General features: G+C 42.7%; 2 protein-coding genes and 1 long non-coding RNA gene across 9 annotated transcripts in view; 1 reads left to right on the top strand and 2 right to left on the bottom strand.

Moving 5' to 3' along the window:
- rnf207a (ring finger protein 207a) overlaps positions 1-16099 on the top strand; it is a 19429-nt gene extending 3330 nt beyond the window's left edge. For 2 of the 7 annotated variants that reach the window (XM_034586435.1, XM_034586434.1), the window contains 16 exons: positions 4545-4677; positions 4898-5042; positions 5271-5352; positions 5455-5530; positions 6403-6528; positions 7715-7761; positions 9480-9552; positions 10376-10444; positions 10797-10865; positions 11213-11319; positions 13826-14003; positions 14102-14287; positions 14530-14581; positions 14675-14792; positions 15280-15372; positions 15653-15806. In XM_034586435.1, the coding sequence (XP_034442326.1) occupies positions 4545-4677; positions 4898-5042; positions 5271-5352; positions 5455-5530; positions 6403-6528; positions 7715-7761; positions 9480-9552; positions 10376-10444; positions 10797-10865; positions 11213-11319; positions 13826-14003; positions 14102-14287; positions 14530-14581; positions 14675-14792; positions 15280-15372; positions 15653-15806 (1708 nt within the window). Of the gene's footprint in view, positions 1-3550; positions 3685-4544; positions 4678-4897; positions 5043-5270; positions 5353-5454; positions 5531-6402; positions 6529-7714; positions 7762-9479; positions 9553-10375; positions 10445-10796; positions 10866-11212; positions 11320-13825; positions 14004-14101; positions 14288-14529; positions 14582-14674; positions 14793-15279; positions 15373-15652 lie in introns of those variants that run through there. The other 5 variants (XM_034586438.1, XM_034586436.1, XM_034586437.1 and 2 more) reach the window with 5 other exon arrangements.
- zpr1 (ZPR1 zinc finger) lies at positions 1463-3677 on the bottom strand. The gene has a single exon (XM_034586440.1). It carries the CDS (start codon positions 3450-3452, stop codon positions 2103-2105), a length of 1350 nt encoding a protein of 449 aa, XP_034442331.1. The 5' UTR covers positions 3453-3677; the 3' UTR covers positions 1463-2102.
- LOC117762015 lies at positions 7816-24966 on the bottom strand. The gene is made up of 3 exons (XR_004613917.1): positions 24699-24966; positions 16296-16301; positions 7816-7826 (listed from the first exon to the last, which is right to left on the bottom strand). It is a non-coding gene; the product is annotated as an uncharacterized LOC117762015 (long non-coding RNA).

Below are 24966 nucleotides of genomic sequence, written 5' to 3'. Positions count from 1 at the left end.
TGTCCCTGTCCGTTTATTTGTTATCAAGATTATATAAAAAACTGCTGAATGGATTTCCAGGAAACTTGGTGGAAGGATGGGACATGAGCAAGGAAAACATCGATTTAATTCTGGTGCGGATCTAGACTAAGGGGGGGGGGGGGGGGGGGGGGGGGGATCCTGTAGTTTTCTTTCTTTATCACTGTGAAGTCTGGTATTTTCAGATTTCTCATTGAATAATTCATGGATCTTGATGATAAAACCATACATGTTTAGGGGACTGATATCTATGAGAATGTGAAATTTGATGCTATTCAAACTAAAAATCAGAATTTAACAGATTTAACTGTAGTTTCATAGGGTGGTTATTATCAACCTATCATCCTTCTGCAATGGAGATTCTGATTTCATGATCTGCATTGTTTTGTTGGCTTAGCTTTAAGGCTTCATTGAATTTAGGGGGACTGTAAGTGGAGGCATGCGGCTCTTCTGAATGTGTCAGTAGACGGAGACTTCAGACTGAGAACTGATTAAACACTCCCTGAGCTTCTGGGTTCAGATTCTGCTAAAACACAGAGATGTCTTCTCAAAATACTGTTTTTCGTCTGAGGATATGTTTGATTCTTTTCCCACTTCCACAGGTTTAAGCATTAGCTGCATTCTTAAACTGAATCATAAATTATTCAGACAAACTACGACTGAACCTCAGGCGACCTCCCCGTCTGCCTCACAGCTACTTCATGTTCACCTGCGCTGAGGTTTTCTATATGGAAATAATCCAGTGGGCACAGAGCCGCTGAGCTCTGTAGTCCGGGGCTCAGGCTCCAGGGGCCCGTTGCCTGGCAGCTACTATTTCTATCAGGAGCTACAGCCCCGCTAACAGCTGCTCTCTCAAGAACCGTGTAATCTAGGAATTCACTACTGTGCTATTAGTAGAACACAATAGATCCACGTTGCTATGAAAACGAGATAAAACACACACAGTGGGGGGGGATCAGTACAGCTGAAACACAGTTAGACAAACAGCTAATTTAAATCTCTTTGGAAACTGATATCTTTGGATGTAGTTCAATCAAACAAGGAATCTGAGGATCATGCCACCCTTGAAAACTTTTATTTTGGTCCACATGTTCAATCTCCACAAGACATTTTGTACTTATCATTAAAGCAAAAGTTACCAAAAGATAAATAAAGCATGTAGACCCAAAAAAGTTTAGGCTGAAACAAAACCTTTTATACTCAGAATTAAATTGACTAAGCTGTATGTTTATGATTCAAATATATCCATCTCAGTTTTGTATTCATCACCTTGTTTATAAACATACTTTGAACTTGCAAAGTGAGCTACGTGTTTTTAGCACCCGATTATATTTACAGGGCCACATCTTTTTTAAATATTTGACCTCACTCTTGTTTTCTTAAACCTTTTCCCCTGAGCTCATATAGGCTCTCTAGAAAGATTCAAACAAGTTCTTGGAAAGAATTGATAGTTAAAGCAGTCTGAGCTTTTATTTACACCAACACAATAACAAACTTTTCCCATAAATCCACACAAACACCCATTTTTTAGAGTCTGCTCACAGAGAAATAAAAATTCCGGGTTTTCTGACGACTAATTATGCAGATTAGAGCAGAAAATTTGTCTTTTACACCTAAACGCAAACCTTATCTGCCGTCTTTCAACATCTGCCAAATCAAAGAGCAGAGCTAAAGTATCAATTACGATATCGCTTTATTGAGACAATCTCATGCTCGCAGGTGAATAAGAAGATTACTTTGGTCACACAGTGTGTGGTCCGCTGAAAGAAAAGAAGCCTTTTTTTAAATCAGAGGTGAGGACAGTGCGCCATCTTCTGGGATGATACGAGAATGCAAATAAACACCTTTATCAACAGCTTCCCTCTGTTTTTGTACAAATTAGGTTACTGATGTGTTTTTTAAATTATTTTCACATAAATATGCATTCGGGGTAACTTACAATTCCCTTAACTGCTCTATAAACAACAACCTCTCAGCCCGTATGTAAATTAAACTTAAAGTGTATGAAAATGACAGAAAATATGGAGTAAGATAATTACACAAGGTTTCTATCAAGACGTCATCTAACGACTTGTTTAGTCCATTCAGTGAGTGCTGTCTGTTGACTTCTCTTCCTGGTATCCCTCCGTCATCATGCCGTTCAGACCGAGATCTTCATTCTGCTCAAACGTGCGAGTGTACCGCTCATAAGTCATCTCAGGATCAGGATCAGGGGCGTACACGTTCTGCATGTAGCTGTTCCCTGCCGGGTCGTCCAGGATGAGGTGGACGTCCCTTCTCACCGCGATGACATCCTCTATCTTCTCTCCGAACTCGGCCAGCTTCTGCATCCGATCGGAGGCCACGCTGTCGCCGCAGATGAAGGGGTTTTTGGAGACAATCAGGTCCTTGATGTCTTTTAGCAGCCCCTCCAGGGTGGTGAACTTCCCGCCGAGCGCTGCCATCCCCAGCTCAAAGTCCAGCTCCGGGATGAGGACGAAGCACGTCTCCGACTTGAGCAGGTCTCGGCTCATGTCTGAGGGGTCGGTGATGTGCAGGGTGATCTTGGTGCCCTGATCCTCCGTGGCGCCACCCGACTTCACCTCATTGGTCCGGTGGCCGCAGCTGTCGCAGTTGGTGGCCATGATGATGACCTCCTTGAAGTGAGGGATCTGGACGAGCTTCATGTTGGTGGAGGCGGGCGCGTTGCATTCTGGGCAGTTGGTGTTGAAGACCAGAACCTCGTTTCTCATGGTGTCCAGGTCACTGCCTGCTGGCTCCTCGTCCAGGTCGTCATCAGCCCTGATTCCCAGCTGCATCTCCTGCTGCATCGTCCGCTTGAAAAAGGACAAGGTGAGGGCCTCATCCTTCTGAGGGGCCCGCGGGTTCTCCACAAAACTGTTGCCGGACGGGTCCTCGATCACCAGAGTGAACTCACTCTCGACATCTTTCAGCTTCACCAGCTTCTGGATGAACTCGTCTATCTTCTCGGCCACCTCGGGGTGATCGGCCCGCCTGACAGCTTGGTCCTGCTCCAGCCCTGCGACTGCTCGGTCCAACAGCCCCTCGATGGTGGACAGGGAGCCCTTCTGGGTGAAGGGGGGGATTTCAAATTCCAGCTCGGGGATCCTGGTGGTGGCGGAGTCCGCCTTCACCACCTCCCGGTCCAGGTCCTTCTTGGTTCGCACCTTGAGGCTGTAGCACACGCCCTGGTCCTGGATCCGGCCTGCGGACTGGATCTCGGTGTTGGACCAGTTGCAGTGGTCGCAGCGGAAGGAGCTGACGATGACCTCTTTGAAGAAGGGGATCCGGGTGAGCAGCAGGCGGGTCGAGCCGTTCTCGTAGCAGTTCATACACAGACTCTCGATCTCGGTGGGCTGCCAGTCCTCGTCATCGGCGCTGAGGTCTTTGAAGACGCTGCCGCCTCGCACGCTCTCCTCGGAGATCACAGACATTGTCACGCGTCGAGTTTAAACGTTTCGCTTCAGAAGAAACTGTTCACCTGCGCTGTGGAGTTGTTGTTCGCAGAGGAAATGGTTGTTCCGGAACTTTCTAGATGTCGAAGCTTCAGCAGCTGCGCACGTTCGAGTAGATCGTGTTGTGTGTCACAACTTCCGCGTCTTCTTCTTCGGGGACAGTGGGGCGGCCTGGGAAGTCGTCGCTGCTGCCCTCCTCTGCTTGGTCAGGGTACTGCATAAAAATGAACAATATTTAACGTGATTACATTTTTTTTTTAAAAAGTATTATATCTAACATATTATACGATCATACAGAGTTGTAAATGTAATATCAAACATAATGGAGTTTCTCCCTCAGAAAGAAATCACACAGGGTTTTAAATTATTAAAATAATTACAATATTATACGGTCACACAGGGTTTTATATAATACAAAAATGTATATTATCTAACATATTCCAAATCATACAGGGTTTTAAATGATAAAACATGTATAGCTACACTATAGAGTTTTTTGTTTTTGTATTTAATGTATTGTCATAGATTTTAGGACAATTATTCCTCTCACCTGGATTGAGGGTGAATTAGTTGAGCCGGTCTCAGTTTACAAATACCTGGAAGTGGAACTGTATAATTAATGAATTATTTGAGGGGTATTCATTAATGTATTGACTTTATAGGATGTGTTCCTTTGATGATTTCTTTGATTTTTCACAGTTAATGGCTTTGCTGTTTCAATTTTGCTTTTTTAATTTGGACAATTTTGAGGCCCTGTAGATTTGTCCTCTACTGGGGAGCTTGCACAATTGTGAGACAGAGACAGAGACGTATATTTGCTCTTGGTTGTTGTTTAAATTCCTCTTGTGAAAATCAAATATTTTGATTTTAGGAAAAATTCCCTGGATTTATATTCAGGAACTTTGTAGCAAAGTTGGTTAGATGTATGGAGATGTTTTTGTTTCTCAAACTTGAGGTCTGTCACTGTCTTTAAAAACAACTACTGCACATTATTGTCTGGTTATTGAGTTTTTTTGTATATTTTAAATGGCACAAACATCATTAGTTTCTCTTATTGTCATTTTGCCACAGATATCCATCCATAGTAAAAGGGAATAATGCCCTCCCACCTGAAGACCGTCTGCTCAGGTTTCTTGTTGACAACAATGCAGACACAGAGGAGACAGTCCCGTGTGCCAACTGTGACAAGGAAAGTAACAAAAAGGTACTAATACACTGTTGTGTGTAAATGTTTAGTGACATAACGGCATCAAAGAACAAATAGACAAGATACAGACATTAGATACAACTTATGTTATATGAAAGCTTAACCAAGGAATGTTGGCGACTCACAGTAACAGAAATATCAGATATATTAAATTTTTGTTTGTAAAGAAATAAAACAAACCTGAAAACAGACCTTTTTTTTGTTTGTTTCTGTACAGGAAGCAGGGCTGATGTACTTCTGTAATACCTGCAGCCAGCCACTGTGCGGCGACTGCAAGGAGCTGACTCACAAGGCCAGAATGTTTTCCCATCATGAGATTGTCACCTTGGCCAAACGCACTAAAGCCAAACACAGGAAGTGCTGTGAGTGTCACCTGCACTTTACTCCTGAAGAGTTACAGGCCAGACAGGTTTTATTACACCAGTGGTAGAATGTTTGTCAGGAGAACTGTTGTCCCACCTGTTCTCTGCTTGAACCTCCTGTCTGGCTGCATGTCTATCATGTTCTACTCAAGTGTCTTAGTTTTATGTATATGTTCAGTTACTTAAATCCTTTGGGCTGAAGTTAAAAAGGCATCTGTGTCTCCGCAGCTCTCCACGAGGAGCCGTACATCCTCTTCTCAACAGAGAACAAGTCAATGCTTTGTATCAAGTGCTTCAGAGACATGCAAGTGTGAGTGAATCCACCACATACATCACTTATATAGTCTGTCTCCTCTCCTCTCCTCTATTCTCCTCCACCGTCTGACAATGACTTGTCGCTTGTTTACCGCAGGGAGAGTCGGACTCACTGCATTGATATTGAAACAGCCTACATGCAGGGCTGTGAGATGTTGGACCAGGCTGTGCTGGTGAGAGAGTCCTGTCTGTTCATCTACACTGACATCGTGCAATGCAGCATAGGTCTATGCAAAATTAGTTTAGCTCATCGAAGGGCAATTTAAATATAGTTTTTCAATATAACACTTCAAACATTTTATAATTGAATAGAGATACATGCAAATTACGTTTGGGGAGATTCTATGTGTGGGTTAGGATTAGGGGTTTGAATATAACAAATATTTTACTCTTAACGTTTTGCATCAGCTCAAGAGAAATAAACTGAACATGTGATTATATGGCAGGAAAAAACGACCCCCCATAAAGATATTCAAATCTGCTAGATAAAGATATTTTTTTGGGAACTGCATCAAATTGCAATCACCAATAAATACAAGCCCTGTAAATATGCATGGTTTAATGAATTCAAGATCTGTTCATTAGTCTCTGACAAATTAATGAAAATATTAAAAATAACATATGTTTCGATGTTAAAAAAGTGAAAATAAAATCCTGCATCTGTTCCTTAATCTCACCACAATGTAATAAGTTCTTCTCGTACTCAGGCTCCATTCCTCCACTAAGCAAATCGGTTTCATAGTTTTTGCATAATCCTGCTGACAAATGAAGCAACAAACAGACACGTGGTGAAAACATAATCTCCTCGGTGGATGTGATTAAAGAGAATCCACGAGAGAAACGTAGAAAAAGCCGATTAACACAACAAGAAAACATAACAACCTAATTAAAAACATCATTGATCGAGTCCTAAGATGCAGGAGAAGCTGTAATGAAGTCAGAACAGGTAGATTTTAAGTCTGATGACATATGAATGTGAGTTAAGTTTCCCACAGTGACTGACGCTGACAGTGAGCCACCTCCCCCCCCCCCTCTTGCTCTGCAGGTGGTGAAGGAGCTGCAGACTTCAGCCCGGGAGGCGATCGTCCTGCTGAGATCAATGATCGGAGAAGTGTGTCTAAATGTGGAGGAAGAAGAGAACGCGATCTGCAGTCTCTTCAACAGTCTGCAGGTTGTACAACGATCCTGATGTGATACATACAGAATATATGTCCCTCAAATATTCATTGACTCCAAACCACCACATTTATTTAAATCGACAGCTGGATTCCAGACTTACATACATCATATTCTTCTTTGAACATATGCTAATACATCAACAGTATGTTTTCATTGAGACTATAGGCAGCTATCAACAGCAAGCTACATTAAAAATAATGTCTAAATATCTAAATTCTGTCTCTCTCCATTTATCTCCGTTGAATTCTGACCTCTTGATTGTAAAGACGTAAAAATTCTTCCTGTGGAGAAACAGGTCGTTCACTTCTCCTCGTCTTCGTGCAGCTACACGTGTTCGATGCCGACGTGTTCAGTCGGTTTGAATTCAGTGCAGGCATTTCTTTTTCTTTTCAATCAATGCTGGTTTCCAATGGCCTTGAACGCTACATGAGATGTGTGTATAAATACACTGCTTCTCACACTCCTGACCAATACAGGAGCTGACATTAGCATTTCAAACAGCGTCTGATGTTGCATTTACAAATACATTTCAACTGCCCATTGGTTTTCCAGGCGGATTACCTGCTGTTTTAAGGTTCTTTGAGGATTCTGGTGCTCATTATATATAACATACAAATCCATAAGTACATATTCCTCACCACAGAAACTTCAATTTGTTATACAGCACAAAAATACATCAAATGAAAAAACAAACCAATAAAATCACCTGTAGCAGCCGTCATTCATATCATCACAGTCAAAGCAGACTGTGAGTTGCTCCTCTAATTCCTTTCTACTTTGCTTTATGGGAGAATTGCACGTATCAATATCAAACTCAAAATAGTATGCATATATAAGTTATTATTTTTTATTTTATTGTCTACTGTGAATACACACAACACACTCAAACGCTCGCTAGAATCTATTTGTAGTATCTATTAGGCACGTGGCTCAGTCTGACTGTAGTGGGCAGTTAAGTTGCTCCTTTCTCCAGCATTAGCACAGTTTGGCCACTGGGTGTCTCTGTGAACCTTCCTCCGAGGGACAAGCCAAGAGACAGAGCAAACGCCACACTGTGCAATTCACACCTACTTTTTTTCCACTATCTTGAAAATTCTTCAGGCGTTAAGAACTCAAGGCCGTTTTCACAGCAGTGTCAGGAATAAAAGAGGCTGTTTTCTCTGTTTCTCTCCTGACAGGAAAAACTAGCAGAGAGGAAGAAGATTCTGCTGAAAGCAGCTCAGAGGTAAAATGAAATATACAAAGATTTACACGTGGCAACAAAAAATTTGCTTTTTTGTTGCCACAAACCTCAATAGTTACTAAATTGAATGCTATAATGCTGCTATCACCGGGACACTTCAAACGTTTTCCTTTTTTATTATGGTGCTGCATTGTACTCTGGGTGATGAATAGCTGCTGCCTGCTTCCCCTGAAATAATCTTGCTCTCCAACAAACATGTTTTCTTGGGGGATTTTCATTTCGACAAAGTGTGATGCTGAATTAGAAACACTTGAGCGGGATCACAGGTTTCAAGGACACGGCGGCAGCTTGTACCTGGGTCCTGTCAGTGAAAATGAAGTCAAGTGAAAAGAACTGGTAATTATAGACTTACACTGTCAACAGCAGCAACATGGATGCAATATGTAGATTTCCTCCGTGTTGCATCTAAACAGCACATTCTCCACCAACTGTGGGACCTGCAGTGGCCATTACTGTCATGTCAAACCTTCTTCAACTCTTTCTGATGTAGCTGTTTACGTTTGCAGCCACAAGACTGTAAAGTGATAAATAATGAAGAAATTACCTTTTATTGACAGCCTCACAAAACCATTAATTTAATGCTAAAATAATTAAATAATTAAATGTGCAACATCCCTTGAGGGATCATTAAAGTTTGATTTAATGTCATCCACCATTGGCAACTAATTAGTCGTTAAGAACAAATTATTGCACATCAGTTACATTTCATGGAAGATTAATGAGGAACCAGTGTGGGATAGATACACTATTTTAAAATAAACACATGCAGATGTTTTATCATTGTGGTGAAGTCAGTTGGATATTCACTTAGGGACCATCAATAAGTTCCTGTTTCAATTGTGTGATTTTTAGAAATATTACTGTTCATGTAAAATATCAGAAGCACTAAATTCTAATAAAACTAACTTTGTGCTGTTTGTCTATGGCAGAGTCCTGCACCAGGTTGCAGGATAAAATATATATTCATATAGATTCACAGGTACTGGCACGAGTATAAATGTAAAATAAACATGAGCAGGTTTACCGGGTGAGAACTGAAGGAAGTTTGTTTCTGCAGAAAACAGAAGTTACAATGATTACAAATCGAAATCAGCTTATATGAAACCTAATCAGCGGATTTGGAGTCTAACATGGAGGCTATAGTAATTTTTTGATGGTCCCTAAGTGAAAGCCCAGTGATCCAGAGTGAGATAGTTTCTACAGTTTTCTATGAGGCTCCCATTTCCAGATAACAACAATCTCACATGCAAGAAATAAACGAGAACCATTTAGGAGCACTTTATCTTTTCACTGTGCGTTCCGTGTGATACGTGTGCACGATTGAATCAGAACAATTTAGTGCGTGTGAGTGAGTGAGTGTATCGAGTTGCACTCTGTGGGGATCTTTAATGAGATTTCTTTTGTGCCCATGGTCCTCCATCTCTCACTCGTTGCCTGGAAGCCGTCCAGTGGCTTGGTTCCCGGAAGGGCTTTAAAGGCTATTTATGTCGGGCCCTGTGTGTCCGGCCCTGTGTCTCCCTGCTTATGTGTTTGTTACGCGAGAAGACGGATAGATTAGCTTCTGGAAATATGGAGTGGGTGGGTTGTTCTGCAGCTGCACCTCCTGAACTGAATCCCCTGTGGAGTTGGACACGCGTGGAGCTGACGGTGTAGCGTTACATGTTCATGTGTTTTGTGTTTGTGTGTTCGTGTGTTTGCAGTCAACACGAGGAGAAGGAGAAAGCACTGAAGGAGCAACTGTCACATCTTACTGCGCTTTTACCGACCCTCCAGGTAGAGTCACATAAAGACCTTATAATAAACTAGAAAGGCATCAGAGTGCACACCTGCCCCAAGGCCCAACAGTCGCCCTGAATTCAATCAAGCTGCACGAATTTCACTCTCTGATATCAAAGATAACAGTTCCAGAAATATGGTGGATTTGTTTTTAAAGGGTGAAAATGTTGAAAAACAGCCTCCTGCAATGAAAATGACAAATTCCTGGATACACACCAAAATTAAATGGGTTTTTATTGTATTTTATAATCTTATTGTGTTTTTTTTATATGTAAAATCTTAATCTGACCAGAGAAAAGTTGTGGAGTATTATTGGTAAATGGTCTTTTTTATAAAGCGCTTTAAAGTTCAATTTTTCACAATTATCCCTTTTCACACACACATTCATACAGGACATCTATGGGCAGTACTTTTTCTATAAGCGTCAATTTTGAGGTTCAGTATCTTGTCCTCAGACACTATGGCGAAGAGGGAAAGACTGGGATCGAACTGCCGAGCGTCGAGAATACAGCTGATTATATTCATCCACAGCAACGACAATAGTGTTGGGGCCCCCCCAGGTCCCTTTCGCCTGGGGCCCTTCAAGTCCTTTGATATGCCATAAAATTGAAATGCTAAAGTAAAGCAAAGTGAAGTAAAGCAGTAAAGTATCTCAAAACTGTCGTAGACTAAGTGTATTTAGTTACATTCCACTACTTCTTTACTTTGTGTAGTTTATTGTGGGATGAATTAAATCCGATTTGATATCAGTGTTAATCCATCATGGTGTCAGTTAATCACTGACACCATGTGTTAATCTGTTAATCTGTGATGTGTTCAGGTTCATCTCGTCACGTGTTCGGCCTTCCTCAGCTCGGCCAACAGGTTTGAGTTTCTGGACATGGGCTACGTGAGTACAGCGGGAAGTGGAGGAACGTAAACCAAGAACTACGTGTATTATAATAATTACATAATGTAAATAAAGTGTTTTTTAAAATTCTAACAGAATCACTGCACAATACATAAGGAGAAAAGGAGAATTCAAATAACAAAACCCATCATTTAGACTGAATATTGTAACCAAAACAAATGAATTTAAGTGTTGAAGGGTTTGTAGTTTGTAGTTTGTTCTGAAGAAGTTGGTAGAGAGAGACATCACATATCAGCTGGACTGAATTGGTCTCTAAGTGGAGTCTGTCTGTCACGCCTCAGCGAGGTGGAGCGGGTCACTGACTCACACCCGCGGGTTCTTGCTTCCACAGCAGCTAATGGAGCGGCTGAAGAGGATCGTGAAGCTCCCTCATCGCCTGAAGCCGGTTCAGAGCAGCAAAGTGAGTGTTCCCGCGGCGCTGGAGGAGGTAACACTCAGAGTGGGATCCACAGAAGTCGCCTGATCAGTTGTGTCACTAGTTCCCAACTGTTTCACCAGATTTTCAGCTCTGAGGCTCGAAAGCCCAGAACCATGATTTTCTGTATTTTGTCTTTTCTTTTCCTCATTTCTCGAGTTTAATAGCATAAGAAATGATATGAGAGATGTGCTGTACTGGAAGAGAATTCCACTGACTTCACTGTATGGTCTAACCCTTGATGAATGATTCTGAGATGTACAGTAAGTGCACATTTTCAACCTGTTTTCACAGAAGACTAAACGACTTGCTCTCTGTCCGTCTTCCTCCAGATCAACACAGACTACAGGAGCGAGTTCGCCCGCTGCCTGGAGCCCTTGCTGCTGCTGGGACCGCGCTGCCCCGCCTCTGTGGCCGGATCTATAAGTGTTGCAGCAAGGTGAGATGAGTTTATCATTAATGTGGTGACTAATTGATCCTTTCCTTCTGCGATGTGCCCGGATATCACCACAACATCCTCTGGACTCTTCCAAGGAATTAGAAACGTCCTGAGCGGAACATTTCACACTTGTTTGGCATCCAAACGCTAGATCCCCCGCAAATGGTTTACAACTACAGATGGTAGACAGCGATGAGTGCAGTGAGAGGAGAGGAGGCGCCACGCTGAGTCCCACTATGGCAGTTATCCTGTCTGTCTGTCAGTCAGTCTGTACACTGGGACGTTTACGAAAGTCACCTTGTGGCACAGGGACTGGCAAGGAGGCCGTTGATCCTGTTTTAGAAAGGACATACAAGTCGTGGATAGAGATGCTTTCTGTTTGCCATCTTGAAGAGAAGTTATATCGAATTTGCTTGTAATCTGAGGTAAATAAAAACCTTTAAACATTGCAAAAAATGTCTTTTAACTCACTTAAGTCCTTTAACGGTTGAGTGAAATCATGAGGAAACACAATATTTATTTGACGACCTATCACAATAAAGGTTTCCACGTACGCCCCCATCTCCCTTGACCAGTATTTTTTTCCACATCATCACCCACGAGTGTCAGCATACTGACAACTCTCCTCTCCAACTTGTTTAGTGCTCTGCCAGTGCCAGTGCAAGACGCAGAGAGGGCAGGAATTGGTGGCCGGGGGGCTGGCCCTATTTTTATCGTAATTTCACAGAACTCTCTGGGAATGCGTCTGGAGCGGTTATGGGCCGCTGTGTTCCAGGCCGCTGATGTCACGGCTTTAGCGCGGGCAAAGACTTTAATTGGCGTCACTGGTGGGAGGACAGGGGCCGGGTGACAGAGGGTGACGTGTGTGTAGTGGCAGAACGAGAGGAATACTTGTTATAGACAGGTTGCATCAACATTAGAGAGGGACGGAGAAAGAGGCTGCCACAGGTGAGTGGATGTGGATGTTATTCTTTTTTAGATCTTTGCAGTCTATTCTCTTATGTAGTGCAGTTTGCACATTCAATACATTTAGCTTTTCCAGTTGCATGTCTTGAGATATTTCTCATTGGGATAAAGGTTTGAGGAAATGTGTTTTATCAGATGTGCTATCAGAGGTTGGTTTTCTACTCTTTTTGGGCAAATTTCTGTTTAATCCTGAGGCACCATAAGAGGAAAACATGACTGTAGTTACATGAGATGCTTGACTCCACAGTTTGTCCACTTCAGGAGGAGGAAACAGGCTTCTCCTCACCGTATGGTCGTTCAGAAAACCGCCCACATGGTGTGTAGTCTATTATTGGGCTCAACTGAACATCTTGTAGTGTCTGATACATCCTCATTCGCTGTCTGAAAGCTTCCTCCACCACTTATCACCCATTAATGCAGGATGCAGAGCGGGCAGCGTCTGGTGGACGGCCAGCTGGCTGACTGCAATTTTATCATAATTTCACAGAATAGAAGTTGTGCCGGGTTCTTTCATGCAGCCGACGCTGCTGCTGCTGCTGCTTAAATTGGCTGTGCGGGGACACAGAGGACAAAATTCACAAATTATATGGAGAGGGATGTTTTCACGACTCGACTGTGGGAAAATAGATTCAGGGCCGTTTGGGACAGGTTCTGTAAGAGCCCAGATAAATGCAAGTTTATCTAAAAGGCTGCTTTTGTGCTAGATACACATTTGAACACACTTCTTGAAGGTGACAGGGGAGATGTGAGTGATCAGAGGGACACTCATGGCACATGACCCATGGAGTAAGAGTTGAATATTTGATGTTTTCAAATTTTAGATTTACTTTTTCTTTTCAAATCTGAATTTCCTTGAACAGATCCCTCACTTGGATTTAAAGTAAAATAGAAACTTGGAGAATTTGGAAATACTTTTCGTGTTTAGGCAATATTTACTTTATTATGTAGAGATAAAAACTACCATCAAGGTTGAGCTTGACAGAAGCACTTAGCTGAAGCTTAGCAGCTCAGGGTCAAGGAGTAGAGATGTTGCATCAACATTATTTTTGTTTACTGAGAAAAAGTCTTTGAGGCCCTGATACAAAATCTGATAAAGATCAAGCAGAAAACACGTTTAATTTGATTTGAAATAGAGAAAGTTAACAAAGTTATATAAATCTTCGATGTACTTAAAGGTAATATGTGACATTCAATAATAGAAACCTAGGATCTGTTTTTTTGCAGACAGTGAGCACACAATTCCCCACTGACAGCAGCAGAAAGCTCAGGAAGCAAGAGAATAGGCTCAAAACAATATGAATATTGCACTGTAGGATCTCAGTGTTTTGATCTGTGCATGGAGCAGAGCTGTTCATATACAATCTATGCAGCCTTGTGTAGAATTTATTCTACATGAACCTTTAATCCTCCTGTGGTTTAACAGACAGAGCTCAGCTACAGGTTATATAAAGCTGACGCCAAAACAAAGGTCATAAAATGTTCAAAGCACAGTTACAAATGTGAGAAGTAAAGGCTTTGATTCTTTGATTCCTCACCTCAGGCTCCAGTCGCCTCTCTCCATGTCCTGCCGCTCCCCGTCTCTCAGTGAGATGCCTCTGGGCTCGGTGTTGGGGCGAAGGCCGACGTCTCATCGCAACATCTGCACCAAGGTCCTCCTGGCTGAGGGACGGGAGACGCCCTTCACCGAGCACTGTCGCAACTACGAGAACACCTACAGGGTGAGAGCTCTGAGTGTGCACTTCACCTGGCATCTGTACACGGATCAAGTCTCTTTAATATCATGTCTTATGTAGTAAAAACGTGTGCATGTTTACAGACTCTCCAGACGGAGATCCAGAATCTAAAGGACCAGGTCCAGGAGCTGCACCGAGACCTGACCAAGCACCACTCCATCATAAACACAGATACAATGGGCGAGGTCCTGGACAGGTCGCTGCACATCGACAGCCAGATCACTGCCCAGTACTCCACTGTGGAAACTGTGAGGGTCGTGTTTGAAGAGGTGCGTCCGGTGGAACCTCCATGTTTTGACCTTTACCGTTACTCTGCCTCCGCCAGACACAAACACGTTTCTACAGTTCTCCAAGCTTCGCACTGACTAGTTTTACCTACCGCTAAAAATGCAGGTTGCTGACGATGCAGAGAGAAACAAGGACAAAGTAGTAAATATCAAAGTCTCCCTCAAGTCGACCGACTGCATTTCATCTATTTTACTTCATGAGCTTATTCATGTTTTCTTCTCAGATCTGGGAGGAAACTTTTCAGCGGGTCACTAACGAGCAGGAGATCTATGAAGGTTCGTCCTCAGCAGTGACAACGAGGAGAACAACCAACTGTTGCTCATTTTGTTGACTGTTTAAACATCATTTTCTTTCTGCGCTGACTCCAGCTCAGCTTCTGGACCTGATGCAGCTGAAGCAGGAGAACTTCTACTTAACCACCATCGCCAAACAGATCAGCCCTTACATCTTATCCATCGCCAAGGTCAAAGAGAGACTGGAGCCCAGGTGCTGAGTTCACAGGGAGTTTGTCCATCTGCTGCCAAACCAGTAGATTCATGACACTTGACTGAAATCCCTCTTGCCTCCACCATTTGATAGGAAGCACCACTGTATGAATCATTAGTGTGTATAAGAATGGAAAGGATACAACAACAGAAATGTGTAGTGTCAGCAAACAAAGTGAGCTGGATGAGACATTATGTCATTATCATAAACACTGGCAATGTAGATTAATCAGTTTAGCAGCAAATTACACTGAGGAAATTGTCTCCAAATAACTTTTAAAAAATGAAAATATGTATTTGTGACCTGTCTTCTAAAGATGTTCATCCTCAGTAGGAGCCAAATACTGAGAGAGAGATTCAAACATTGTTGGATTTGTTCTTTTTCTGCAGTTTGTGGACTATAATGAAAATACTGAATAACATCAGCCTTGTTTTTAACATCTCTGACAACTTAAGAAAATGACATATTTTCAAAATATGTTTTCCAGGTTTCAGGAGCCGAAGGAGCAACATGACGACCGCACAGAAACGATGCTGAAAATCTACGAAGACAGCTCGATAACCAAGGAAAGTCACGACAGGTATCAAAACACGCTGAGTGCAACTGTAGTTTCTCCACGTGTAAACTAAAGCCTTGTCTTAGACAGAATTATAACGATGAAGAAATAGAGTTATGAGGATTTGGATTGTTATGTGATCGGGGCCAGACTGAAAACTTTTTTAAAGACAGGGAGGGAGAAGAAGTTAGAAAACAGCTGCAACTAGAACACCTAGGAAGATGTGGGATAATGACAGCAACACCCCAGATGTTACCAGTTGACCTCTGTGTTGACCCTGCTCCTCGTTTGTTCTCGCCGACAGTGACAACCAGGCGTGTGTCGCCGACCCAGACAGAGACAAGAACCACCGTCCACTGATCCTGGAATCAGGGGACAGCTCCGTCAAGACCGATCATCCAGGCAGGCCGAGGGGGGGCCCCACGGAGACGTCCAGCCACAATGAGATGCCTTCATAAACACCGTGTCATTAGATTTCTCACCCTCCCACCCCCCTCTCCCTCCCCTCTCCCCGGCCCTGTGGAGCAATGGACCTTAATTCAGCTGCAACGAGCCCAGGATGGTATGTGACTTCTTCGGCTGTCCAGATACTGGGCGTCACGTTTCGTCAGCAGCTGCCAACGGCTCCAAAGTGACGGCAACTGTGAGCGTACACACGCGGAGGTCAAGGAGTCGCAGCTGTCACACGGAAAGAAGCCTCCTCGCTCTGAGCGGGCGGAGATAACGATATCGGAAACACTGCGTTGACGTTATTTAAAAAAACCACGGACGGCTGTAATGAGAGAATAATCTTACTTCTCCAGACTGTTTGTGTTGGGACTGTTAAAATGATGAAGTGTGCCGAAGGTGTGACCGATCGCTCCCTTTTGTCTTTTTTATCTACAGTGGGTGTAGAATTGCTTTTTGCAGTATCTGTTTCTTTGCATAAAACATTTCCTTTTGGTGACTGAAGCCTCGTGATGAATGACCGATTCCCTGCAGTTGAGCCGGTGTTGATGGCACCGATGGAGCAGTGCAAGCGATGATGTGTTTGTCATTCGGGGTGTGGGTGGGCAGAGGGTCACGTATTGATTTGTTTCATGGGTATCATCTCATGCATTTAAGTCTCCTGCAAAATGAGGCAGGATGGTGAGGGGGGGGGGGGGGGGGGGGGGGGGGGGTTCTTTTTTCACTGCAGTTTCTACATCGTCATACAAAAGATTAAAAAAATTGATTTACAGACGTGTGCGGATGTTGGCCTTCACCTCAAAACTCCAATTTTTTTTTTTTTTTTAGACCCGTGCTCAATATCCCAGCCGAGCGAGGAGCTGCTGCTGCAGGAGATATATTCCTCTTGGTTCGCCTCTTAAATCGACTGCAGCATGCTGTAAGGCGTTTGCCCTGCAGGACATCAGCAGGTAGCTCTCCTACTTCCCCCTCTCTTTTCTCCCCTGTAGGCTTTTCCTTAATTAATCTTGTTAGTTTTAAAATAGAATCCGTGTAAAAAATAACAGCAAGAGGGTGGGACGTAAAGATGTTTACGGTTCCACTGCAAAAGGAAGGGGGATCTCCAAATTAAATCAATTCTCTCCTTTTTTTGTAATAGGACTTTTTTTATTCTGCCAAAAAAAAAAAACGTCTTGGAGAAACACACACAGGAGCGTTTCAAGGTGAACACCCCCCCCACTACCACCACCACCACACACACACACATGCTACAGAGGCAGGGACGGCCCCTATTCTCAGCGCAGGTAAGGATAATAACGAGCAGGCAGACTGATGGCTTCAGAAAACACGAGGGGGAGGTTATTTGCATCACGCTGCCGGAGTTAAAGTGGGCTCGGTTCGGAGCTGCAGCTTCACGGGACATATCGGGGTCACGGCGGCCTTAAGGAACAGAGGCGCTCTGCGGAGGAGTCAGAGGTGCGGATTCATTAAAAATACATTTGTGACAGCGGAGTAACAAATGGCCGTGCCTGTGCTTTCGGTCCTGTACACCGTCCCCGTGGTCATTCATCATCTGCACTCATCCAACCACCAGGTCCATGTTCACTGTTGATTATTCTCTCTCTCTCTCTCTCTCTCTCTGCCGGGCTCCCTCACCTGCTGCTGGAGGGAGAATTCAACTCCGAGGGTTGTTTCACTGCAGGAAGGAAATAACAGTCATGGCACATTTAGTTCATCAACTGATTTCTCCTCATTTGTTTTTATGCCCTGGCCACACTCATGCAGATATTTCGCAAAATGAATTTGCTTTTCAAACATTCTGGTGTCTGTGTTTCCGTGTGAAACTGAGCATTTGGGAAACGATACCACAGTTTACTCTGCACATGTTGGTTTGTGTAATGAGCAGAGACACCAGACACAACAGCAACAATGGCGTCTCTATACCGGTTCCTCTATGTTTGGTTATCACTGATATGTCTGAGTACAAGATCACAGCTAAATTTATTTTGTAGCCATTTTTGTGTTTGCGTCTGGACGGAGACATATTTTAAAAACCCAGGTTGTGCTGATGGAGATTTCTTAAAAATCTGTGAGAAAAATATCAGTTCAAAAAACTATCTGCACCAGGGGTGGATCCAGGGGCGGGGCTAGGGGGGGACTGGCCCCAGCTTAAATCCAATTGGCCCTGAAGTGCCCCTGTGCATCATTAGACTTAAAAAAAACTAGTCACTTTGTAACAATAAATCTGACATTTTATTCTCTAAGCTTTTTTGAAGTACACAATTACTGTAATTCTTAAATATAATTGATACGTCATTTAGAAATATCCTCGATCCGCCACTGATCCACGGTCGTGTAGTTGAGGCTTAAGAGCGGACAAACCTTATCTCCATTCACTTTACATTATCACAGAGGACATACCAGAAGAACAAGTCTGCCTCCAAGGAACCATTATTCAGATCTAAAGTCGTCATCATCATGGAATTGAAGAAAAAAACATTAAAGACAGAAGAGAAAGATAAAGATCAGATGAATGTTTAATGGTCTCCATGGAAAAACTGGGTCACCGCAGAAATGAAAGAAAATACAATTAGACCAAATAGAGCAGATTGAGATAAAACCACAAATGGTTAAATAATGAGGATGAAAATACACGGACGTCTTAATCATGCTACACAAAACTGCGGTGATGAGCCTACACAACTGCAGCGCTGCAGTTTTACAGCTTAATACATTTCTGTAGACTTTTATATAGATGGGAGCTTTAAAAGACGATTACAGAACAGGGGATTTTTTTTTTAAATAAAAAAATTATATTAGTTCTCTCAGGTTTGTTGCCAGGAGCAGGTGGTGGTGAGGGTCGTTTGCCGAGAGCTTCTGCCGTCGTTGTGTTGACAAGACGAGAGGTTGTGACTCGTCCTGGACGCTGCACTGACTCACTATCGGGAAGTGACAGACTGTAACTTTAAATTACAGTCAGAGCACAGAGGACGATATGGTAGCTCCCCGAAAGTGAAGCCAAAATATCTTGATCGCCCCCTGTTGGCGGGCTACAGTATACGTCACAAACCCCACCTCCTACTCATTATATTTCCAAACATGGTTTCTGTCATTGCCTAAACTTATCTATCGGCCCTTTAATAAGTGGAGTAGATATATGGAACAGAAATTCAGGGAAAACCTGGATTTTCTCAGACTGAATAACGTCATCTCAGTTTTGGTTTAGAGACTTAACAACAGAAACAATGTGTATATACCTTTAAATACAGTCTACGTGTATATACAGACGTGTGGAGTTTAAAAGACAAGGACATCGATCATGAAAGGCTTGAATGAAAGTCGCCAATCACTGCTTTCATTATAGATCCAGTGTTTTAGGAAGTCAATGCTCACTGAGAAGTAAAATTCAGGATTTCTCAGCCTCTGTTTCTTTCATGACGGTTCTTTTGTCATGAATTATAAGGAACCCCCCCCCCCCCCCCCCCCCCCCCCCCCCCCCCCCCTCCCAGGAGACAGTGTTAACAACTGCAGCCAATCAGTCCTTTGCCTAATGTCGAGGGATTCGTCGCCCCCTTCTCTGTGGGCCGCCGTGCGATTGGAGGGTAAATGGAATCAATGCTGATGGCGTTATCACCGATGGCAGATGGACGAGGCTACAGTGTGAAAAGGTCAGGGGGTTGAGAGAGCGCCCCCTGGGGACTGGAGATGCTCCAGTCATCAAAATGTCATCCCTGAATCAATATCACCTGCGAACACCGGTTTAATCTCCGAGGGTTTTTGATGTTTCTGCTCCTTGTCTTTCTGTTACAGCTCCAGATGTTTAACAATCCTCCTTCACTTTCTTTTCCTCCGCAAATATCTGCCCATCCAGAGGAGACGGATTATCTCTCCTGTGCATCTAAACTCAAACACAGACCTGTAGGTCAGTCAATATATTTCATCACTCAGTGCCCCGCGCTGTATAATTTACCCAGAAGTCACAGCCAGAGGTTTCAGTTTGATCCCAGCTGCTCTCAGGTTCATATTTGTATCCCCCTGTCTGCTCTGCCTGCATCGGGAAGTGTGAATGAAAACGTGCTAATTGCCGTTTTCTTTGTATTCATTTATTTAGAAATAATTGGGAGTCTGCACTCAGTCGGAAAGTCTGGTTTATATTGAGTTCATGTTTACTGTGAATGCAGAAAGAAAACATGGTGGTGCAAAACAAAAATCATGAGAGGACGGTGTATTGGAAAATTGGAGGCAAATAAAAATATTGTTAGTTAAAATAAAGTAAAGTAAAATGACTTACATAAAAATACAGTCAAATAAAAGTAAAAAGTAATGTGAAAAGTACTGGTAAATATTATTATATTACATTTGCAACGAAAAAACAAATAAAACAAATATATGTTATATAATAATGATAAATGATGAATCTATTGAATTAAAATGCCATATTTAGAGCAGCAGATAAGGTGGAGATGTATAAACAACATTAACTGTGGCTGCGATGTTGCTAGGAAACACAAGCAGCTCGTTACCGACGCTCTCCTCTTTAACGTCTCAAGTCGGCACCGTGGAGGACGCACCAAGGACTCGAGTCACATGACATGAAATTTGACTTCAGACGTGTTTGACTAAGACAAATGATTCCACTTGACTTTTGACTTTTTTTTTTACTAAATATTTACATTTTCTGAATAACGAGAAGAGTTTTGTTTTGTTTTAAAACGTGATTCAAGTGAGTTCTGGCGACGAAACAGATAAACAGCGGCCAACGCAGGAGGCAGCTATGGAGTGGGCCCCGAAAATGGAAAAGTCTTAATTTTAGATTATGTTGCTGATGAACAAACATGTCGGAAACAGTATTTCAGCATTTAGCGTTAAGCCAAACCCAGTATGAGCCTGTTGGTGACTCCACATGTGTTTTGTTTTGGGACATTTTCTGTGGTGGTGCATTAATTCAGGTCTTTTCACTTGTTGCCTTCTCAAACCATTAATCATAATGTCATTTTGTGTGAAATAGAAAATAGTCCAAAAATACTTATATACTCATATAGAAAAGATAAATAACTTGTAACTTGAAACTTCTGAGTTTCTCTCCTGGGAAAAGAGAAAAATCCTACGAAATAACTGAAATGAACAAAGCAACATAAGAAAAAAATAAGCAATATCAAGGTATTGAATCAATACTTCATATGAAACCCTATGAGTGTTATTGCCTGTGTTGAATCAACACTGTGCTGTATTGATTCTGATCAGTTTAAAGTTTGATAAAGAGGCAGAATGTTACTTATTTGATATTTACCTCAGACACCAGATCACTTGTGCAGCGGATTTTCTTTAAAAAAAATGAATTAAGCACTAAAAGTTGTTAGATTCTTCACCAAATATCTTTTTCTGGAATAAACATAAATCAGATTTCAGAAATATTAGTCACATCTCGACGCTGTAAATAAGACGTCTGAAGCTCTGACGCCCACAAACTCATTCTTTCACAAACCTCCCCGGGGGATCGACGCTAACGCAATAACAGAGCTGACAAATTGAGTTCCTTTTTATTGCGTCCAACAACAATGGCAGCGAGTGAGCGTGTCCTTGAATGGGAGGAATCACAGGTGTGAGCCCGAGGATGTGTCAGGGCTCAGGAGAGCGAACCCGGCAGCTCCGTATTAATCAGCAGCTTGTTGGTTTCTCCACCATCGTCCTCCCCACCGTTTGTTTTTCCATTTCACAGCCCCGGCCTCCCAGTCCGGTCAGAAGCTCTGAGCAAATGAATCATTAACACAGGTCGCCTGCTGCCTAAGACCCACCCCCCCCCCCCACAGACTCTGACAGAGAAATCCAGCCTGTAAATCACTACAAAATACTGATTATTGGGATTATTTTAAGTGATTTGAAGTGTTCCCCTGCTTTTTGGCAAATTTGGCCTCGTTTCTGAAACACCTCACCTCGTGACGATGTGATTTTACTTTATTAGAGGAAATGATGACAACTCCGACCTGCAGGCAGAAAGGTGGACAGACACTCCGGCAGGTAACAGGAAACTAAAACAGGTAACGAGGTGACAGGCCGGAGAGTTGACCACAGCACAGAGGGAATCACAGTGAGACACGCAGGAGGATTGTGGGAACAGACGGAGGTGAAATCTCTGGTATAAATACAGCAGAGACAATAAGGGACAGGTGTGCAGGTGGGCGGGGATGTTCCAGTGGGTGGGAGCAGTGGCTGCTGGGAGCACGAGGACATCTGGTGCGCTGGTGGAGCATGACGGGAATAAACAAATTCAGTTAAAATCCAATTAGAAACCAGTTTAAGATTCCAGGCAATTTATTACGACGTATAAACTTTGTCCCAATTTAAGGGGGGGCTGCGTGGACTGGCCTTCGAAGCCTGCGCCGTAAACCGCAATTTGACAAGAACGTTTTAAGTCCCCTTGGTTTTTTAACATGTGTAAAGTTAGCTGTTTCATTGAGTTGTAGCCTGATACTTACATTTAAAAGTGCAAACTAGAAAATACAGTTTGTCCCCAAAGAGCAATGCATCCTGGGATAGTTTTAAGTTTTTCAGTTTAATGCATTGACTTTCCTAGTGGCTGATGTACATTGTGGTAAATAAGGAATATCATGTATGTGTGAAAGATGCAAACTTGCTCAAACTTCTTAATTTATTTGGTTGAACATTTGGCTGCATCTCTCAATCTCTCAATCTCTCAATCTCTCAATCTCCGCTATGTGGAAAATAGAAAATCTCTCAAGATAAAGCTTCTTTTTTGGTTTACTCTCCAGATACCATGTGATGTATGTTTTTATCACATGTCTGATCTGCTGTGCACTGATTTAAGATTCTCGAGGTCGAGCTAGAAGTTTGTTAGAATTGATAAATTAGAAATGTACCAGTGCTGCTATATATTTAGCTCCAAATTACATCCGGATGTTTACAGGAAATTGAAAGCATTGTGTAAGTAAATCAAATTACAGACCAATTGAATAAAGCTCGATTTAACTGAAAGAATTCAGAGTCGGTGTGTGACACAAATTCTTGCCTCGACTTCTCTCATCTACGTCCTCATTATCATTCCTCTTGAAAAATCAATGATTAGAGAACGAGCAGATCACCTCATGTCGCCACAGACGCTGGAGGTAACAGAGGCAACTTTTAATCATCACATTGCCTCAGTCTCTCCACTAAAATGACTGGAGCTGGACTCAGACGCTGAACATGCTTGTTATTGTACAATCAGTGGAATGTTAGCACACGTTCCCGCATCTGGATGTGTACAGGATCGTATCTGTCGCTGCTGCACTAACACAATTTCCCTCCATGCCTTCTCCAGAGGCCCAGGAGGCTCCACCATATATATAAACAGTTAACAAGGCTGCAGCCTCAAGGGCTCAGCGCTCCGCAGCCCACACACTCGAGGACAATGGAGCATTCAGGCTGACAAAGAAAGTCATCAGGGACATAAACCTTGACTCAAAGTTCACATTCTCTGTGTACTACTGTTCTGAAATGTATTAAGGAACAGTGACCCTCACCTGCAGGGATATGCATGGGTGAAATATGAAAATCTGGTCTTTTATATTGCAGGTACAAGTATTATGATTCTACTAATGCTTGTTGTATATTTGCAGAAAGAGAAAAGGAGAAGATACTTAATTTTCACGAGGCTCGTTTCATTTTAGGACGAGTACAGAGGTGACGGTGTGGTTTGTACCGAGTGGGGGAGCGTGAGGTGAGTTTTGACAAGCTCTCGCTGAAAATGGTTTACGGCTGAAGGTGGTGTGTCTGTGGGAAAGTGCACAGCGGAGTGCGAGAGCAGGAGGCCAGAGGACGGGAGGAGCGGGGAAGATAAATGTGTGTTCTGGCTGGATAAATAAAAGCAGGCAGACAGAGGGATGTTCGAGAGGAGCAGGGTGAGAGCAAACACAGAGTAGAAGAAAATAATTACACACAGACACGAGAATAATTTAAATGATTCAACACTTAACCTGCATGTAACAGATATCGGTCCTTTTTTTTTATTTCCAAAGAAATAAAGAAGAAAAAACAAGGTGCAACAAAACATTTAAATTCAGAATTAAAGCACAGCTGCAGCATTTTCATGAAAACACCAGAACTTAGTGAAACAGTGATCACAGCAGCAGGCGTAACAGTCTTTGTTTCTTTGAAGCAGTTTTATTTGATCTTGTTCAAACCCAATCTCTCTCAGAACGAGTGTCATGAAGCTGAAGCTGCTACAACGTCTGTTTTATTTCAGGATACGTTCACGTTTTCATGAGGATCCAGAAGAAACAGCACGAGAAACATTATTTATCAAGACAAGTATTTGAACTCACAGCAGAATATTATCTATGTAATTAAATAAAAACTTAATCAAAGATCAGTCTGAGTAACTTTCTCCTGGTGCAAAGATGGAACTTTTAAAATGAGCTTTATTACGAACAAAATGACAAAGACAAGGTTTCTCGACTAAAGACTCTATAAAGATGGACGACACGACGGCTCCCCAAAAGTAAAGCCACAGTAGCGCAGTTGCCCCCTGGTGGATGGCTGCAGTATAGGTCATAAATCCCGCCCCTTTATGTTAGCAGATGGGACATGGACCAAACAAAAAAAGGTCACATTAAATAAATCTTCTCATCTTATCAAACTGATGTTATAAAAACAGGGTGAAACATCATGATTGACAGCTATGTCTATGGGCGGGACCTCGCTACCGCAACTCCATCCCCCGATCGCTAGTGCGCAGACTCGGCTCCAAATGACGTCATCAGCCCAAGATGGCAGAATTCGTACCTGGGATAACGTACAAAATGGATGCACCCATTCTGTACAACGAGCGGAGGTGGAGACGCGTCGTGCATCTTTATTTACAGTCTATGTTCTGAATCCACATTCATACAAGAAGTAGAAATGCACATTATTGTTGATTGTGTAACTTTAAGATTCTGACCTTATGTCCGGTTCTCACCCTGCTGAGCAATGATTGCTTCACTTATCCATAGTTGCCACATCTCTGCTCTGTCACTTATACTAATTCGGATTTCAAAACAGGAACTTTGAGCTCGTCACACTTTCAAAAGAGAACTGAGTGTTAAAAATAAAAAAAAATCCAAGTGGGGAAATCACTCAGTGAAGCCTGCAGCCACAGCTCTGACCTCAGTGTTTAACAGAGAGAGCACACTTCATATACTCTTCAGGGAATGA

Source organism: Hippoglossus hippoglossus, chromosome 5, assembly GCF_009819705.1.
Source record: "Hippoglossus hippoglossus isolate fHipHip1 chromosome 5, fHipHip1.pri, whole genome shotgun sequence".
Classification (NCBI taxonomy): domain Eukaryota; kingdom Metazoa; phylum Chordata; class Actinopteri; order Pleuronectiformes; family Pleuronectidae; genus Hippoglossus; species Hippoglossus hippoglossus.
The sequence above is the reverse complement of the archived record's forward strand: the minus strand, read 5'-3'. Positions and strand labels throughout refer to the sequence as shown.

Bases quoted from the DNA above. Each gene is read 5' to 3' on its own strand.
- zpr1 (XM_034586440.1), bottom strand. From the start codon at position 3,452: ATGTCTGTGATCTCCGAGGAGAGCGTGCGAGGCGGCAGCGTCTTCAAA.